General features: G+C 38.1%; 1 protein-coding gene across 3 annotated transcripts in view; it reads right to left on the bottom strand.

Annotated features, from left to right (window-relative positions):
• Window positions 1–20,327, bottom strand: part of EXOC6B (exocyst complex component 6B) — a 624,123-nt gene that overhangs the window by 356,075 nt on the left and 247,721 nt on the right. For 2 of the 3 annotated variants that reach the window (XM_045979317.1, XM_045979318.1), the window contains exon 7: window positions 14,697–14,873. The exons of the other annotated variant lie outside the window; for it this stretch is intronic. In XM_045979317.1, coding sequence (XP_045835273.1) covers window positions 14,697–14,873 — 177 coding nt within the window. The remainder of the gene's footprint in view (window positions 1–14,696; window positions 14,874–20,327) is intronic. 3 annotated transcript variants of the gene reach the window in all.

The following is a 20,327-nucleotide window of genomic DNA, read 5'->3' as shown; positions in this document are numbered from 1 at the left end:
TCAAGCAAGCCTCATTTCTTCCTTGGGAGGCATAGCGTCCTTCACTAAGATGTTTTTCTCTACAACTTGGCAGCACAATAGCTACTTTCCTGTCCCTCCAAAACCATCACCTCTCTACATTTATTGGTTCCACTTCTTTGATTATTCTATTAATTTGCTATATACCCATGATAGCACACACTAAATCTCTTGTTTAAGAACCTCCCAGTGCTACTCTGTGAGTGCTCAAAACCAAACCAAACCAAACCAAACCAAAACAAAACAAAACAAAAAAACCTCTTGATCCTATACCATGGCCCAAACATAGATTTATTTAAAAAAAAAAAAAGCCATTAGAAAAGCTAGTGAGCATTACAAAACCACTGAGAAAAACATTTTATGGACTGATAAACACCACGTAGTTAAAAAGAAAAAAGATTAAAACGCATGTAAAAATTGTAACTTTAAGAGTACAAAGGGACACTAGTTTTCATCTTAATAACACAAAAAGACAAGAGGCTTTTATATTAGGCACTCTTGTTTGAAATGATCACGACATTAGAGCATCTTTACAGTCTCCCCTGTTGAGTTGCAAGGTAAAGAGGTGAAGGAAATTTATTTTAGCTTGCCAGAAAAACAGAGCCTACTAGTGAAAACTTCAACTAAGCAAAATACAAGTGCAAAAAGTGAAAAATACAAAAATTCATAAAATTATATTGGTAGTATTTTAACTACATAAAAATTACACATACATATGAAAAAAGAAACATAAAAAAGTTTTTGATCTGTATAGGAAACGAACCTTGTTTCTTTCATTTAGAATTAACGACTATAAAGTTATTTATTGAAATTTAAGGAAATTTAAGTAAATTCAATCACAGCTTCATTCCCATGTTGTTCTTCATGCAGTTTATTTACTTTGTTTTGCTTTGACTCAGAACCATGAGTGTCACACAAAGGAAACTGCTCGTAAGCCATTCCTCAGACAGAGCCGTGGCCCCTTCCCACGTCAGACCCATCCTTACAGAAGGAACATCCACATTAGGGAAGAGTTTCCCTAAAAATCTGTGATGAATGAGGTAGTGGTACCCCTTGCTAATGGGCTAAAAAGAGAGGTTTATCTGGGCTGACTTAAAAGATACAGATATATTTAGAGAGGACAAAAAGGTTTCCCTGTCATCTCCAACAAATATTCACAACCAAATCTAGTCTCTGTGAGGCTGTCTTGACATCCTCATCCTCAGCTTCAAACCATTTAAAATGCCCTGACCCGGAAGTATAGGCTTTGCTATTTCTTAGCCTCTGCCACCATAATCCAGTTAAGTCTCCTTAAGCAAAGGACTGCCTGCTTTGCAGGCAGCGCACAGAAATCTAGATGAGAAAAGAAGCAGCGAAACGGGGCTTCAGTTCACAAACTTTACCTCGACCCCCAAAGTAGCCTACTATTTAGAAATCCTTTTTCCTCCATGCTCCCTTCTGTGAGGAACGCTAGGAGCCCTGCGAGGAACCAAGAAGAGTGCTGTGAGGAGAAAGGTATGTAAAGCATGCACTGACTCATGTTGCTTTGAGCTAGATGTGTTTTCTCTGCTTCCACTAATGAAAAAGAATCACATCGACCGAAAGGCAAAAGAAGGAGGGCAACATACGCTATACGTGAAGGAATGCCACACGTTTGGAAGGGTAAGAAATGAACTTTCAAAAACCTAAAGAGACGGGAGTGGGAAAGAGAACCAAAGGCTGTTTCTCCTGACTCGCATAAATAGGTCTGTTTTAAGGGCCACATTTTGCTCCCCATTTAAAAGGCACAATCTCTGTCAAGGTTGTCTTCATTCTTCCTCCCCCTCCTGTTTGCCCTTCTTTCCCCTCAAGTGCAAAGAATGATTCAAGCAGGGTTAGGTTTCAGCTGGGGCAGAGGGAAGGGTCCAAGGACACTCTCCTAAGCTAACAATGACTGTCCCTAAAGGCTTCTGTCTCCTAACAAAAGCCAGGACTCCGTCTTTATCAGCTTCATCTAATTTTTCCTTTCCAAAGTAAATAACACAGCCCTTGCATTTTTACACATGTCCAAGTTTGACAAATCATTATCGACTGGGACTATAACTGATAAGAGATAACTTTGTGGTAGGACGTTGTCATTTCCTCTCATAAGGGCTTTCTTTCTGAGATACAGAAACATGATTAAAATAGTTAAACATTTCCTCTGCCTGGCAGTCAGGAACTCAAGACATTAAGATACTGGAGTCTGTATTTTTCTAGTTCAAATAGATCTATGGAGATACCAACAGCAGCCACAAACAGTATACTCAAGATTATCCTGCTTTTTTAACTAGTTGTTTTCCTTACGAATTCATAGGAAATAATTTCATCACCAAGGACAGCAGCTGCCTAATTCCCTATATAGTTTCTGAATGGAGAGCATTAGTGCTTTCTGTCAACTCAAACCTCTTTATTATCAGGGAGGAGCAAATTGCAGGCAAGATTTTAGGTTCTGTAACTAGCAAATCAGTGCCACAGAGCACGTTATAATATTATATGTTACGATATTAAAATAACAGATAAATAACAAGCTATTGAAAGAATTTAGGAGTGGCTGGACTCCAACAATCAGAAGTAGATATCATGAAGGCAAGGCTTAACATTCTACAATTACACATTCCCACACCAGTTAGAGATCATGCACCACTAGAGGCCAATATCCATGGCAGGTCTGTCCATTTCAATGTGCTTCTTACATTTGTAGGATACATATTGAGAGCTTCCATCAAAGCTGCAGTTTTTGTCACTTACTGTCTGTAGATTCTGTTAAATAGCATTATATCCTATCAATATACATCAGCTATCACATGATCCCATTATGTAGGTGACCAAAAAAAAGTCTGGGGACAAAGGAAGCTATAAAATAAGAAAAGTAAATTTATAAGCAGGATCCATGAATGGCACCCTGAAAAAAATGACCATATGAGCCTCTGCAGGCAAGATATATTGGAGTAGATGTCAAGATTCAGCGTAGAAGTGGAAATATTAGATGGTCAGAAAGAAAAGAAGCATAAACATTTTCTTTTTTTAAGGATTTTATTTATTTGAGAGAACAAGCAGAGGGGAAAGGCAGAGGGAAAGGGAGAAGCAGAAGCAGGCTCCCCGCTGAGTGGGGAGCCAGACCGGGACTCAATCCCAGTGATCAGGGATCATGACCTGAGCCAAAGGCAGACACGCAGCTGACTGAGCCACACAGGCGCCACCAACATTTTTGATCATAAAAATTCTTGTGAAGCATTAGGATATTTTTGATATATTCTTCTTCTTCTTCTCTAATATACCTTAGATCAAGTCAAAGAAAGTCTCTGAAAATGGAAATGTTAATGGGTAAGTTCCTCTCATAAAGAATAAGGAAAATGACTTTACTTACTAAAGAAAAAGGGAGATTTGGGTTTTAAAATAAATAATGACATTCAAGCTTTAACAGATACATCTGTTCAACATTTTTATAATACTTTCCTCTCCCCGCCCAACAAAGGACATGAAAGTTAGTAGCTATTTCTACTATCTTAATTAAGACTCACTAATGAAGGGAGGCAGGGAAAAAAAGGTATCTGCAGGTAACAATCTGATAGATCTACCTGCTTTACTAGTGGGCAAGCATATCGTTAGGAAAACGGAATAGAGTGTAAGAAAAGACTGCTTGGCTCCTTCCACTCAACAATATTCACCTATACTGCTGATAAGGATAGTACTTGAAAGAAAGAAATGCATTAGCGTGCTCTAGTCTTGTTGTTCACAGCTGTCCCAGGAGATACACATACACACAATACAGGCCACTTATTTTTCTCTTATGAAACCTTTCGAAGTAGGTGGATCATCCAAAAAGACTATGATAAAAATTTGCAAGGAATTTAGATATGTTTCTTACTAATCATTTGAGTCATTCTCCTTCTTGAAAATACTTCTGATTACCACTTTACACAAAACAGTTCCTTGGTATTAGTAAATGAATGCAGGGACTTGGTGCCTATTTCTGAGAATTAGTTGGATCTCAAGTCATTAAAATGTCCCAGGCATCTTTCTGAAGGGAGAAAACAACAAATGGTTAGCTGAAAGAGCATTACCTTTGCACTCAAAGGATCAATTTTAACTGCCCATATTATGTCTGGAAGCCAGGAAATACCTGGCAAACATTTTTCATCAGTGTGTTTTTCTGTACGACTTTGCTTCCAAAACTTCAGAGAAAAGAAAGGTAGAATTCATGTGGACATAATCTTCCACAGAGCTATACTAAACACCATGGATGTATCAACATACTAGAAGGCCTAGGATTCTAAGCGACAAAAATTAGCAAAACTATAAGAGAATTTTCTAGAACTCTGAAAATGAAAGCATACCATGAACAGAGCCCCATCCTAAAAACTGCAGGATTTGACTGTAGAGCTTCTCACAAGTTACTAGGATTCTCCCTGAGAAATCTCTAAAAAAATTACCACTTAATTTACTCGAATGTTTGCACTAAACAGAAGAAAATCAGGAAAAATCACCATTTTTCCTTTACCAAGACACTGCAAAAAACCTTGTGGCCAAAATCAAGATACTGCCTCAAGAATTCTCTGCTTGAAGCTGAACACTGGGGCAGTAAAAATTCAAATTCTAGTAATATATACAGTTGCTAGGCACCCTGCCAGTATGTGGTATCATCAGTATTTTTTTAAAGCTAATTCTAATAGCTGCGTAGCCAAAACACTATCTTATAATAAGAAAACATTGGAAATCATTAAATGTAGTTTTATGTAGGAGATTGGCTCAATAAACTACTGTATATTCAAACAATGGAGTACTATTTAGCAGTAAAAATAGAATGAAAAAGATTTCTATGAACTAATATGGAATAATTTTCAGGATATATTTTCAAGTGGAAAATCAAGGTACAAAAATACATATGTATTATATTACTAATAGTCATGTTGTATAAGGTATGAGGAAGGGTACTTGTATAAACACACACACACATTCATTATACTGATTACTTTCGAAGAAGTGGGTAGGATCAGGGTGGAAGGGATAAAGAGAAGAATGGAATATCACTGAATATATCTTCTTATATAATTTTGCATTTTGAGACATATTTATATTTTATGTAATCAAAAAATTAAGTTAATAAGGATGGGGTACTCTAAAAAAATATACAAAAGAAACAAATAAACCGAATTATATATCAACTTGGTAACAATCACACAGAAGAAAAAGTAGCAAAAATTTCTGAATAAGATACTCTGAACTCTAGCCCCAGTGGGATATATTGTAGGATAAAAAGTATTGCAAAGAAATCTTGAGCCTAGTAAGTTTACTGCTTTTAGTGATATTTGCATAGCAATTCTGAAACTATTTTGTATTATATGAGTAAGCAAATGATTAAATATATTAACTCTCTGGGATCCAGAATTCTCAGAGGTACAAATATGGAATAGGAGAAGAAGACCTATGATATCCGGGTGAAATTTAGAAGCATCAGTTTTAATTCAAGAGTTATAAAACTCTCTATGTGTTAGTGCAATGTGTGTATTTCTCAGCTCTATCCACAGAAGGAATGTACCTAATGCCCACATCTCAATTTCTATATACAATGCTCCAATAAAAGGGACAAGAGCTCTTCGATGAAAGAACTGATTCCAGAGCTAGTGCAGAACTTGGAGTGAACCAAGAACATCCTGTGCTAGAAAAAAAGGAAATGCTCAAAAATTGATGGAAACATGTCAAAGGATGAGTAGACTCCCACTGGCCAAATGTGGAACAACTGGAGAGTCAAAATGAAAGACAAGAACAGAATATAACCCATTTTACATAAGATAAGGACTCATGTGGCAATACTTACACTAAAAAAAAGGAAAGTTCTTCTTTATAGAAGAATACCAGCTAATAAAAGTGAAAGAAATGAAAAAAAAAAAAAGAGAAATCACTGTTTTAAAATCAACAGAGTAATACACGATTCAGGAACAAATCATCAATGAATACTAAATCACCAAATCAGAAAACCTTCTAGGGAACAGGACAGCCCCAGGATCTGAAAGTACTACACCACAGATCCCTTATTAATTACAAAAAGAGAAGGGTACCTTTACAGTGCTGAAATCTGGTAGACACCACCTTAACCAACTGTGTGCCTCCTGATATGATGCACTAAAAAGGACAATAATATGACTTTTGTAATATTCCTGTCAAAAATGATTAGCTGAACCTAATCATGAGGATTACCAGATGTACCAAAATAGAGGGATATTAAAGGAGAGTAAACAAACATAAAAATTAAATATAATGCATGATACTCGTTTAGATGTGGCTGCAGGAAAAAGTGAAAAAATAATCTGCCATCAAGGACATTACTGGGACAACTGGGGAAATGTGTACATGGGTTGTATGTTAAGTGGTAATACTATCAATGTTGCAGTCCCTGAGTGTGACCACTGCCCTATAGTTATGCAGAAGAATGCCATTCTTGGCAAACTATAGATTATTGTATTGAGATTTCAAATATGATGAAGCATGCTACTTTCTTTCAAATGGCTCAGCTTTGGTGGGGAGAAGAAGACTGATGAAATTGATCCTCCCAAAATCAAATTTTTAATAACAAAAGTGCCAAATTTTAAATAAGTGGCCTATTTAAGTGAAGGTACATGGATACTCACTTTACCACTCTTAGAACTTTTCTGATGATCTAAAATGCTTAAAAAAAATAAATGCTCATAAAGAAGGTACTACTCTAGAGGCGGGGTTGGGAGGTGAGCAAGATAGGTGAAAGGGGTCAAAAGGTATAAATTTTCTATCATAAAATTAAGAAGTCATAGAGATGTAAAGTACAGCATGGTGACTATAGTTAGTAACACTGCGTTGCACATTTGAAGGTTTCTAAGAGGAATCTGAAAGTTCTCATCACAAGAAAACAAAATCCTATAACTATGTATTCTGATGGATGGGAACCAGACTCTTATGGTGATCATTTTCCAATATATGCAAATACTGAATCATTATGCTGTACCCCCTGAAATTAATATAATGTTACATATCAATTATACCCCAATTTAAAATAAAAATGAATGGATGGATGGATGGATGGATGGATGGATGGATGGATGGATGGATGGAAAAATAGACAGATGGATGGGTGATGGGTATTCAGAAGAGGTCACATTGAGCTAGTCCTCAGGGGAAAGTAGAATTCAGTATTTTAGACAAGAATAAGAGAAAAAGGAGTATATTCCCTAATTAGGGTTATTAGCAACTTAGTACAGAGTGAAGGGAATGATTGAATAAGAAATTGGTATATAGGGGCGCCTGGGTGGCTCAGTGGGTTAAAGCCTCTGCCTTCGGCTCAGGTCATGATCCCAGGGTCCTGGGATGGAGCCCCACATTGGGCTCTCTGCCCAGCAGGGAGCCTGCTTCCTTTCCTCTCTCTGCCTACTTGTGATCTCTGTCTGTCAAATAAATAAATTTTTAAAATCTTTAAAAAAAAAAAGAAATTTGTATATAAAGGAGAAATTGTAGACCTGAAAAGTCAGTAGATGTTCATAATTGAAGTAAATAATTCCAAAATGAAAAGAACTTTATACTATCCATACAATGAAAAATTTTAAAGATATTAAGTCAATGTGAGCCATAATACATCCTTGCCAATAGACCTAAAAGATAAAATAAGAAAACCAAAACAGAATGTCTAGAAAGTATGCCACAGTTACTCAACTTTCTAAATTGCTTTTATTGCTTTTGACTTTAAGCATGGATATTTACTCTTCATTTGACTATATATAATCTTAGTAGAACAGTTTGATTAAGAATTAAAGAAAAGGGTGCCTGGGTGGCTCAGTCAGTTAAGCACCCAACTCTTGATCTCAGCTCAGATCTGGATCTCAGGGTCCTGACTTAAGCCCCACATTGGGCTCCACATATATACATACATACATACATACATACATACATACATACATACATAAACTAACTAACCAAAATGTCCTCTGTTGGGGTGCCTGGGTGGCACAGTTAGTTGAGTGTCTGACTCTTGGTTTCGGCTCAGTTTGAGATCTCAGGGTTGTGAAACTAAACACCACACCGGGCTTCACATTCAGCATGGAGTCTGCCTTGGTTTCTCACTCCCTCTCTCTCTGCCTCTCCCCTCCTACCACCAAATAAATAAAGGAACATCAAAAAAAGAAAGAAAGAAAAAGAAAAAGAACTGAGGGTGGGTGGGTATTAGGCATAAGTGAATCAGGGCAGCTTTTCAAATTATATTCTCTCTTTTTTTTTTCCCCAAAGATTTTATTTATTTGGGGGGTGGGGGGGACAGAGAAAGAAAGGGTGAGTCAGAGGGAGAAGCAGATTCCCCGCTGAGCAAAGAGTCTGACACAGGGCTCAACCCCAGGATCCTAGGATCACGACCTGAGCCAAAGGCAGATGCTTAACCAACTGAGCCACCCAGGCGCCCCAAATCCTATTCTCTTAATAGACATACTCTGTGAAATATCTAGAACTGTTACTCATTTTTACAAAGAACTCTGTTCTTATCATTTTTCTTCCAAACATATGGCCCTGTCAGTCTACCTTCCAATTCGCCATTTTTAATACAGATCCAATATAAGAAATAACATATTTCTCTAATAGTGCAAATGTGAAAACAAATGGCAATCTCCGATGTGCAGACACAACAGAGATTGTAGCTTACAGAAAAAAACATATCCCTGGTGGCAACCTTACTGATCGAGGTGATTATTTCTACCACACTTAGAAAGAGGCTAAGTTGGAAATACAGATTTTTATGTAAATTCAACTAAAATTTGACAAATAATTTAAAAAACTTTAAGCACTATGCAAGCCAACAGGCATTTTGTAAGCTCTTTCCGGTCCACGGGCTGCCATATGCAGCTCTGACTTTAACTCTAAAGTACTAATGGCATCCTTTAGTTCACTTAAACTTACTGAGAAATAACCCTCATTTAGTCACCTTGCTGTCATTTGAAAGCATTGCGATAAGCAGTTTGAAATTTGGGTCAAACATCATCATAACCACAATTTTTCACAAGCAATTTAGCATTAATTAATTACTGTCACTACTTTATAAGTGAGGAAAGAGATGCTCAGAGAAATTACATGACTTGCTCCAATAACAGAAAGCTGACAGAACCTGTACTTTCTAAATACAAATCTTGTGTTCTTTCTAATCATCCTGTGTTATGGTCTGAATTGTGTCTCCCCCAAAGTTCCTATGTTGAAGCCCTAACCCCAGTGTGACTGTATGGAAATAGGGCCTTTCAGGAGATAATTAGGGTTAACTGAAGTCAGAGTACATTTTGGTTAGTGTATGTATGTATGTATGTACATATGTATGTGGGGCCCAGTGCAGGGCTTGAACTCACCACCCTGAGATCAATCATGCGAAAACAGGATTGGTGTCCTTTTAAAAAAAAAAAAGGAAGACATACCAGGGCATACGATCACAGAGAAAAAGCTGTGTGAGGACACAGCAAGAAGGCAGTCACCTGCAAGCCAAGAAAAAAGGCCTACGGAGAAAATCAATCCTGATGGCACCTTGATCTTGGGACTTCTACCCTCCACAACTGTGAGGAAATAAATTTCTGTTGCTTGAGCTGGGCAACCTATGGTATTTTGTTATAGCGTCTGGCAAACAAATAATCTTATTATCTCAAAATTAGTACAGTACCACGATCATAAAGACAGTTCAGAAGGCATGATATATTGTATGATATTTGTATTTAATTCAGCAATTCCATCCTCTTAACTCCATATTTCAAAAAGGACACCAGAATCACTTGAGAGCTAAACCTGACATGGATCATTTGGTCCACAAACATTTATTTGCCTCACACTGTATAGAGTTGAGGAAGAAAACAGTGACAACTGCTCTTTCACAGTATAAACAATTTAAAAAGATACAAACTAGAATAAGAGATGTGCCAGAAGTATGGTACCAAGGAAGTGTTCTAAGAATGCAGAAGCTCTGAAGTAATCTAGAAACAAAAAAAGAAATCATAGGCCCTGTGTCTTCAAACTATTTCTTAACCCAATACTGCTTTTTTTTTAAAGCAGACTGTTTGTTTACAGTAGACAATGTTCCATGAGTCCATGCAAATATGTTAGCAAAAACTGTATCAACTTGTATTTCACTTTGATTCCCCAAAGAAGGACACAGTCATAATGCCTTAATAGTATCTACTGATAGTATTGTGCATGCCACGCACTGTGATGCGAGTCTATACACATTACTTCAGTCAATCCTTACAACTCTGCCCTCACAAGGCATTATTGTCCCCCTTCTCACAAATAATATAACACCTAGAGTGTTTTTTGTATTTTATCATCAAATATCTCAAAAATGATACACCTGGGGCGGCCAGGTGGCTCAGACGATTAAGCGACCAACTCATGATTTCAGCTCAGGTCCTGATCTCAGGGTGGTAAGATCAAGTCCCAAGCCCATGTTGGGCTCCGCGCTCAGTGGGGAATCAGCTTGAGATCCTCTCTCTCTCTCTCTGCCCCTTCTCTGCTCAAATGCTCATGCATGCACACACTCTCTCTAAATAAATAAATCTCTAAGATAAGAAGAGATTCCTGATGAAGCTAACACCACAAGTACATTCGCAATCGAAAAAGTTCACCAATTCTTTTTTTTTTTTTTTTTTTTTTTTAAAGATTTTTTTATTTATTTACTTGATAGAGAGAGAGATCACAAGTAGGCAGAGAGGCAGGCAGAGAGAGAGGAGGAAGCAGGCTCCCTACGGAGCAGAGAGCCCGATGCGGGGCTCGATCCCAGGACCCTGAGATCATGACCTGAGCCGAAGGCAGCGGCTTAATCCACTGAGCCACCCAGGTGCCCCAAGTTCACCAATTCTTAAACAAAATGGTGAAGTCCTATCTAGATATTTAGAGAAGACCAATAACGTCCGCATACTCCTCAGGATAATATAGAGATTAAGAATAAATTCCCCATTATATGTTAATTTTTTAAAAATTTTTAAAAAGAAGATTAGATAAAACAGCAGACATTGGTCCATGTCTTCCTCAAATCTTGCTGAATTAACATTAGAAAAGACCTCTAACCAGGAAGTGAATTAAAAAAAAGAATAAATTTCCCAAGTCATACATATTTTCACTGAAAACCAACTGAATTAAGTTCTTAGTCAAAAATCATCAAATGTGGGGCACCTGGGTGGCTCAGTGGTTAAGCCGCTGCCTTCGGCTCAGGTCATGATCTCAGGGTCCTGGGATCCAGCCCCGCATCGGGCTCTCTGCTCAGCAGGGAGCCTGCTTCCTTCCCCTCTCTCTGCCTGCCTCTCTGCCTACTTGTGATCTCTCTCTGTCAAATAAATAAAAAAAAAAAAAACTTAAAAAAAAAATCATCAAATGTCAGCCATTTATATAGTTCAACTTTAATATATGACCAGTAAAAACAAAACACCTTACTTTAATTGAGGTGGCTCTTCCATTAACTTAGACAAAAATAAAGTACAAAAAGATAATTGTACAGAGGACTACTTTTCCTACAAGATTCTCAGTGATTGAGACTGACTCTGTCAGTTGGCTCTCCATGGGAGCTGGTCTTTTCATCCAAGATGACTTCATCTTTAGTTTGCAGCCTATTTAGTTTAGCTGTGTCTGACACAAACTTTATTTCAGTTCAACAATATATGAAATACCTGCTTACTATGTTCTAAGCCATTTTCTAGGTGTTTGTGTTTTTGTACCCACCTCATTTTGTGGTCTCCCATTAAGTACCATCACGCTGAAGACATAGTTAATAGCCTACAAATGTCACTTGACTCAAAGAATGAACTAAATATCCCTTTCATTAAAAGCACAGGAAAAAGAAAAAGTCCACATTTCAGTGAATAAGAAAATATCTAAACTTAAGTATATTAAATCAGAATCATTACATTTCATAAAAATATAAAAGTTCATTAAAGTATTTTTAAAAATTTATTACAAGCAACAGATTTTAGAAAACAAAAATGTAACTTTCTCTTCCAAGTACTGTATTCATTGTTGGAAAATTTTTAAGACATAGTAATGAAAAATCAGTAAGAGACCCAAACATTCAAGGTTTTGTCTTCTTTATCTACTAAAAATGCTTCCTTGTGGTCCTCTATAGCCCTGTGACTCCAAGTGTGTTCTGCAAACAGAAGCGCCATTCCCAACTGGAAGCCTGTTAAAAATGCAGATTCTCAGATTTCATGTCCAACTTGCAGAATTTCCAAATCTGCATTTTATTACGAGTTTGAAGGTGATTCTCGTGCACATTAAAATTTCAGCACTTAACCTACAACTTAGGCTCTTAACATGGCTCCTAAGAGCAACGTGAGTTTCAGGAATCCCCTGAAATTTCATGCAGAACTTTTTGTGAGCGAATATATGCATATTTCACTGGGAAAAGATTCCATATTTTTTTTATCAAACTCTCAAAGGAATATATGACCCCAAATAGATTAAGAATCACTGCCCTACAGGATTCTGTGCCACAGTTTAGAAGTCAAAATATTTCAGAAACTATTTACGCTGCTCTCAATGAGGTCTGTTGAAGAATGACAAGAATGAAGGTCAGAACGTCACAGTGGGTCACGAAAGACCTTATCTGAAGAATTTATTCACACCATGCAAGAACTATGCCAAGAAACCAGTTTGGAGACATCTAAATAAATAATTCTCTACATGAGGTTTGAGATTAAGAATGTGCACTTGAAGAAGATTCAAACTGAGAAGTAAATAAATAGAAGGTAGGATTTTTTTTAAGATAGGATGCCATTAGATGACAGTGAAGTGCTGAATTCTTGTTGTAAGAGCTCAATCAGCAAATCTTGAACAGGATTCTGTTTGATTTGGGATATATGACCATTTAAAAATGCTCACGTCCAAGTGCATTCTTACAATACTTCATTTATGAGGAGCCCTCAACACATTGTACTAGTCCCACTTTCTTTATCTTCTCTAGGCCTCAGAAGACAAAACAAAGAGAAATATAGCACAAAAATTAAAATGGATTTGCCCGGGATCTTCAATGAGTTTATGATAAAGAAGTGCGTGTATCCATATGGTTCCACTATATATGATAACAATGGATCTGTTTCTTTCTTTCATCTTATCATCTAGCCATCTCTTTGGGATGTGTATTACCCAGGGCATAGACTTCTATTTCCTCAGGTCATAGTGGTGAATAGAATTTAATTTTCTTAACAAACACCCAAAATGTAAATAAAAGGCATTAACTGGACTTTGCTGATTCTGATACTTGACTGTTGTCATCAATGATGGGCCCAATACTCGACAGTCTGGTCTCCAGGGTAGATCCCTACCTACCACACCAGTCACCCCCGGCAAGAGGAGAGAATGCTAGAAAATACTCTGGAGGACGAAGTCTTCTCTGCCCCTTTCTATTTCTATAGCTATCAGGCAAATACCTGGTTCTTGTCTTAGCTCCATTTCTTATCCAGGTACAATAGGGATTTTGATGAAACTTTCACACACTGTTAACTATTAATGTACTTCATTTATGTAATAAACATATCCTGATGAAGAATATGGTGGTGGTGATACCTAACAGAAGTGGGCAAAAAAGAGTAACAAGAGAACAGACACTAACATTTGCTGACCACCTTCTACGGCTCAGGCACTTGTGCAATCCTATGGGGTAGAGACGCCTAAGGTCCCAACAGATTAAATCGTTACCTAAGATTCCCAAGTTAGACGGTGACAAGTTTGAGGGTATAGTTCTTGGGTGGGAGGGGAGCAGGACAGAACAAAGGATGGGGAAGACAGTGAACCCAATTTTATCTGGAAAAACAAAACAATGAAAAGGAGCCAAACATTTAAAGGCAAACAGGTGACAGAGCACAGGCATAAATGGTTCCTCACACAGGTCACTGGACATTTAACGAGTAAATGATACGAGCATTAATGATAATTTTTAAAAAAGAAAACAGAAACAAAATGGCAAGGCCAGGATCTGAATGCAATCTGTATGACTCCCAAGTTCATGCTCCTAATCACTACATTCCCAAGAAACTTATCCAGGTTATCCAAATGATAAGTATTTAGAAAAACATTTTAACAAGCGATCTCAAGTGTCATTGCAGTTTTGTTTTTAAAACCACATTAAATATACTTTCAACAACAAACCAGGATAAAAATATATGCCCTACTTAAGCAACTTAATCTTATTCTTTACCTGAAAGTGACAGAACTAATGTAAGAGGTTATGGATATCCCCAGATTCTCAGATTCTCTATTATCACTCATATATTTATTCCCTCCAGAAATGTATTCTCAACTTTCTGGAGCCTTTTTACATTTTCAGCCTAAGACCCCTTTATTTGCACCCCACTGTTTAAAGTAACATCTTCTGTCTCAAGTAATGATGTTCAGAGGAGTTTATCTAGATCTTTCTCTAGGTCAGGTAAAGTCTACTCTTTCCTTAATGTAGAACCTGGGCGGTATATAATCAAAAACCTTGAAACTTAAAAAAAAAAAAAGGATCAGTATATTCAAAATCTAAGTAATTAGAATCTAAGATATCATGGTGTATCTTCAGTTTCCCTATATCGAGGCCCATTTGTATTTAAAATGATATCTAATAGTCAGAAGATCACACAAGCTACGTTACATGGATAAACTCTTCTTCACATCTCAAAGATTAAACCTAACATTAGTCTTATTTCCCCAGTTCAAATGTTGGTTACCTCTTCATCATCTTCCTCATCTTCAACATCCAGAATTCCTGAATCCTGTTCAGACTTGGGGCTAGTGCTTTCTATCTCTGTATCAAAAATTGTGTATACATCTTTTTTAGATTTTCTCCTGCTACCTATTCTGGGTTGTTGCAAGACGATGTTATCCAGGTTTCTTTGTTGTTGAGCCTAGGATAGAAACACATACACACACATTGAAAAAGAAGAAGAAGAAGAAAGAAAGAAGAAACAGCTTAATTCAGCATTCGAAGAACTTCTCATTTTGAACAAGTTGGTACCTTAAAGAAAATACAATAAAATGCCTTGGGATATAGTTTTAGCCCTAGAAATAAAACCAAACACAGTAATACATACATTTTTAACCCTGAAGTTATCCATCTTGATTCATTTTCCCATGTCAATATTATCAGAAGACTTTCCAAATATACCCACTACATCACCACAGAAATGAAGCCTACCCTCCTTCATCTAAGTAGCCAAGAGATTGGCACCTAAGGACTAAACACACATCTCCTACAAGACACAGGCCATGCTGGGATCACTGTGGCTGGGGGAGGAGGGACAAGCTTAGCCAACTCCAAGAACAGTTCTGTGGTTATAAGAGACCAATAGAATGTAATCAGGGGAATGAAACATCTTAATAGAGTAATTTGAACTAACTAATCCTTGAGGATTGCATGACCTTAATCTGTAGAAAACAGAGTTTTAAAGGGTTTCTTCTTCTGAACCTTAAAAAAGGAATTGTAATCCCCTCAGCTTTACAAAACAGATTCAGATGGTGTGGTTTCGATCCATACAAAGAGGTGGAAAGTGTGACTATGTGGAGTCAACAACGTAAGTATTAAACCACACAGTTTTAGAGCTGGAAGTGACTTTAGTCAGGACTCGGGAAACTGAGGCTAGAAGACAAAGCATTTGTTTGAGGTCAGAAAGCTAGTTAGTGGTAAATCAGAAGCTCAACGTGTGATCTCCTCAGTCCCAGAGGAGAGATCTTCCCACTACACCAACAGTTCCTCAAAACAGGACAAAATATTTCCCCCACAAAAGGTTCTGTTGTCAAATACATGGGAAGCACTGTTGTCATGGAGCCTTCTTGTAGGTACACAATGCACATTAACAGAATAAAAACCGAGAGAAATCCTGCCTAAGGAAACTTCTTTAATTTAGTTTAATCCAGCATGTTCCAAAATATTTCACAATGGAACTTCCAGGTTTGTTTGTTGTTGTTTTTTTTAAATAATACTCAGCGTCATCCTAAGACACAAAGTTTAAAAGGGATGGCCTCTCAAAATACATATTTCTTAATCAATATATAACATTTCTCCTTGGTGACAGGCAGAAATTAGTTCTGGAGAAAATCAGAGTCTCCAGATATTCTGAATGAGATTAAGAAATTCAAGATAAATATTAAGTATGTTAGTCCAGGCACTGCTTAAATGAGACAATTATAATAGGACAGAGGAAAAACTTGAACTACGGGAGCTAGTTTCTGCCAAGAAAATGAAAAGAATCTACATTCCAGAGATCTGAATCAATGGACAAGCTTGTTTCCATGCATAATACTCACTGATACTTTGGTTTGACTTACATAAAACGTACCTGACTTCAGTAACAAACTGAGAAAGAGAAGGTACCCAAGAACATTTACATTTGTACATAAAACATACTTATCCTCCAAGCATCTGAGAACCTAAATTAGATAGAACAGTCTTTCTCTTCCTCTCAAAAGTAGTAAGTTCTTTTCCACTTCCAACTAAACCACACAAAAAGCGATTAAGGACTCTGGGAAGGCACAAAGGAAGGGAGAACTTCCTAGAGCTTTCATATTTAAAAAAGCAGGCCCAGGACTGGAGTGATCACTTGTCTCTCAAGCCTGTGCTTCAGTACAACACAACCAAAAGCTTTTCATAAGGTGGTCGTATTCTATTCAATCTCAAGTCATTTATTTTTCTTCACAATTGGTAAAATACTACCAGTATATCAAAAGCAAACAAGAGGAGACACATTTAAGTACTGTCATTTAAACTTGAAATGATACAAATCTGAAAGTATCCTATGGAAGTAATTTTAGATCTGTGATTTGTTCTTTGTAGGTGGCATCTGGTTTTCCCATCAATGTAAGGGAACGCAGTTTGGGCCAAACAGGCGAATAAACATCGCAAACCCTAGAGCTAGAAATCAAAACACTGCACGCTGTATTTCAAGGCTCTATCAGTACTTGGGGGTCTCTCAAGATGATCAAGGCTTCAGTCTGCAGAAGTCTGCAGTGAGGGCAGATCTGCTTAAACAGAAGCGGCCAAGGTGGAAACACTGAGTCTCAGGTAGAACAAGGAAATACTAAGATATTACCCATTATGGATGCAAATGAAAATTACCATCTATCCAAACTGTATGTTATGGCATTGGCAGGAAGTGGGAGAGAGTAGACGTAAATACATACATGCAGGTAATAGATGCTAAAATTAAAATGTAACACTAAAGTCCATGAAAAACAACAACAATAAAAGCCCTTCAGAGCTCTGTTCTAATATGCTAAACTATCTCACCAGGACCATTTCTTCTGTCCCTCCAGAGACAACCTTTATAGCCTTGAACTAAAGTAGAGATCAGTGGACTGATTCCTCCAACCTGTGCTAGAGATGGGGCAGGAGGATACCAAGCAGACAGTCAGACCTTAGAAAACATTTAGGTGTTTTCTTTTTCTTTCTTTTTTTTTTCTTTAAGATTTTATTTATTTATTTGACAGACAGAGAGAAATCATAAGTAGGCAGAGAGGCAGACAGAGAGAGAGAGGGGGAAGCAGGCTCCCTGCTGAACAGAGAGCCTGATGCAGGGCTTGATCCCAGGACCCTGAGATCATGACCTCAGACAAAGGCAGAGGCTTAACCCACTGAGCCACTCAGGCACCCCAGTGTTTTCTTTTTCTTAATTGTTCTCTTTGTGATTAATTTTTACACATTTAATGATCTCTTCCTCAAGATTCCCTCATACATATTCTTCTCTGATTTCCTAATATAAAGAAGTCAAGCCAGCTCTCTTCCTCAAGCCCCCTTCTCTTCCCACTCTGTCCATTCTCCCAAAACCTAGTACCCCATTGCCTCTAGTTGTGAGTTCCACCACCGCTTCACTTCCAACAAACCTAAAATGGAACTCATCACCTTCTCACTAGAATTCCCCTGCATATTACAGCCAGGCACGTCCTCCTCCTCCTCTTCTTCTTCTTCTTTTATTAATTTCTTTTTAGCGTAACAGAATTCATTGTTTACGCACCACACCCAGTGCTCCATGCCAAATGTGCCCTCCCTATTACCCACCACCTGGTTCCCCCAACTTCCCACCCCCCGCCCCTTCAAAACCCTCAGGTTGTTTTTCAGAGTCTACAGTCTCTCATGGTTCACCTCCCCTTCCAATTTCCCTCAACTCCCTTCTCTTCTCCATTTCCCTATGTTCTCGTTATGCTCCACAAATAAGTGAGACCATATGATAATTGACTCTCTCTGCTTGACTTATTTCACTCAGCATAATCTCTTCCAGTCCCATCCATGTTGATACAAAAGTTGGGTATTCATCCTTTCTGATGGAGGCATAATACTCCATAGTGTATACGGACCACATCTTCCTTATCCATTCGTCCGTTGAAGGGCATCTTGGTTCTTTCCACAGTTTGGCGACCTTGGCCATTGCTGCTATAAACATTGGGGTACAGATGGCCCTTCTTTTCACTACATCTGTATCTTTGGGGTAAATACCCAGTAGTACAGCCAGGCTCTTCTTAAACCATATTATTCATCACACAGATTGAGCATGAGGGAAACTGGGAGAAGAAAAAATGTACACAAATCCACACCCCAACTCCATCCCAACGTCCCTTGGACTCCACCATAATGGAAGCTGAGCCTAATTTTCCAGTATACTTATTCGGTACTCTCCAACATGAATCTTCCACTTGGATCAAGTTCTACCACATACTATACTAGAAATAGCATGCCATTTCTCTACTGGATGACCCCTCCCTGCCTGCATCCAGCCTGTCCTCTGAATCCGAACTAGAACTCTTCTTCCCTTAGGAAGCCTCCTCTCGCTGTGCTAACTCATGGTGCACCCTCTCCGTAGCCCTGCTTTCAGTCAAACGTGTACTGAATATCTGCTGGCACCAGGCATTATGCTGCATCCCGGGCCTACAGAGAATAAGATGGAGTTCATGACCCATGAACCTCAGGTCATACTGTTACAGGAAGCATAGGTAGGCAAGTAAGTGGCTCAAATTCAGTGCAATTAGCATAACAACAAAAATACAGGTGTAACAACTGGACATAGGAGAAAGCACTTGTATCCGCTTGGAAGGAACGCCAAACAGCCATCACAGAGGAAGGGGTAGCAAACTATCTTTTTAAAAGATAAATATGATTTTTCCAAAGGGAGAGAGGTAAAAGAAGAAGGAAACAGCTTGAGAAAAGATCCCCATGTGTGAAATAACATTACCCACCCAAGGAGTAAGTAATCTTATATAAAAGCACGGTGATAAAGAATACCAAGAGACAAAGCAGTCTCAAGCTTACTAGCAGACAAGGGAGAAACAGTGAAAGAAGGTAAGCAGGGGAAGAACAGCATCGGCTTTACAATTCAGGCAAGTTCTTCAGGAGCAGAGGAGTGGGGTCAACCGGGAGAAGGTAAGGACTAGAAAAAGAAAAACGAAAACAGATCACAGTAACCGTCCAAACAACAATGAGGAGGACTTGAATTAAGGTAGCAGTGGATAGGTGACTGGCAGAAGAAGTGGAATTTACTGATTGCAGTGTAGTACCTAGAAGAGAGGAAGGGACTAAGAAGAACCCCAAGTGTTCTGGTCCTGATGACTAGATGGTGGGGTCATTCCGAAGAGAAGAACCACGGAAATAATACGCTGAAGGAAGAGAGAAAAGGAGTTCAGTAAACCTGTCAGGTAGCCAGGTTAAAAAAATCACAGGACAGTACTTCAGTATGTAACTCTTCTCTCTTTGAGGATAGGAAACACGTTTTACCAGTCTTAGAATCCCCCGAACCCAGATCCAGTGACACATACATAGTAAATTTAGATAAATGTTTACTATATACAGGCAGTGGACAACAAAGGAATGTATGTAAGAATGAGATCTGGCGTAATAAAAGAGATGATTGGGATGTTCTCCTACCTACTAAAAGATGGGGAACAAAACAGGAGGGGGGGGGGAAAGGAGAGGGGGAACACCCATAAGAATGATCTACTCTGAACTATTAACTTCATATGTCTACATATGCTAATAAATAAAGTTTTATTGTGAAAATACAACTTCCAACTTACCTAACAGTAAGACTCAGTTAAAATCCTGTGAATCATATGGCAAAGGCTCCTGTCTTGATCAACCCAATACTGACCTCTAGTGGATTAAAGAAATACATACACATGACCTTCAGAATCAGAAACCAGTTGAAGACAGGTCTAGGCTTATAGGTTTGGGGGTCTGATAGGATTACATGAACTTCAATTATAGGGTGCGATATATATGGGGGGCCCTTCTTGGAGTCAGACAAGTCTTTAAATCTAAGCTCTTCAACCTAGTAATCCTATAGTTTTGGGTAAATTCTTTCCTTCTCTGTGTAACA

The sequence above is a fragment of the Meles meles genome, chromosome 15 (assembly GCF_922984935.1).
Source record: "Meles meles chromosome 15, mMelMel3.1 paternal haplotype, whole genome shotgun sequence".
Lineage (NCBI taxonomy): Eukaryota > Metazoa > Chordata > Mammalia > Carnivora > Mustelidae > Meles > Meles meles.
This window is presented reverse-complemented; position numbering and strand designations above follow the sequence as displayed.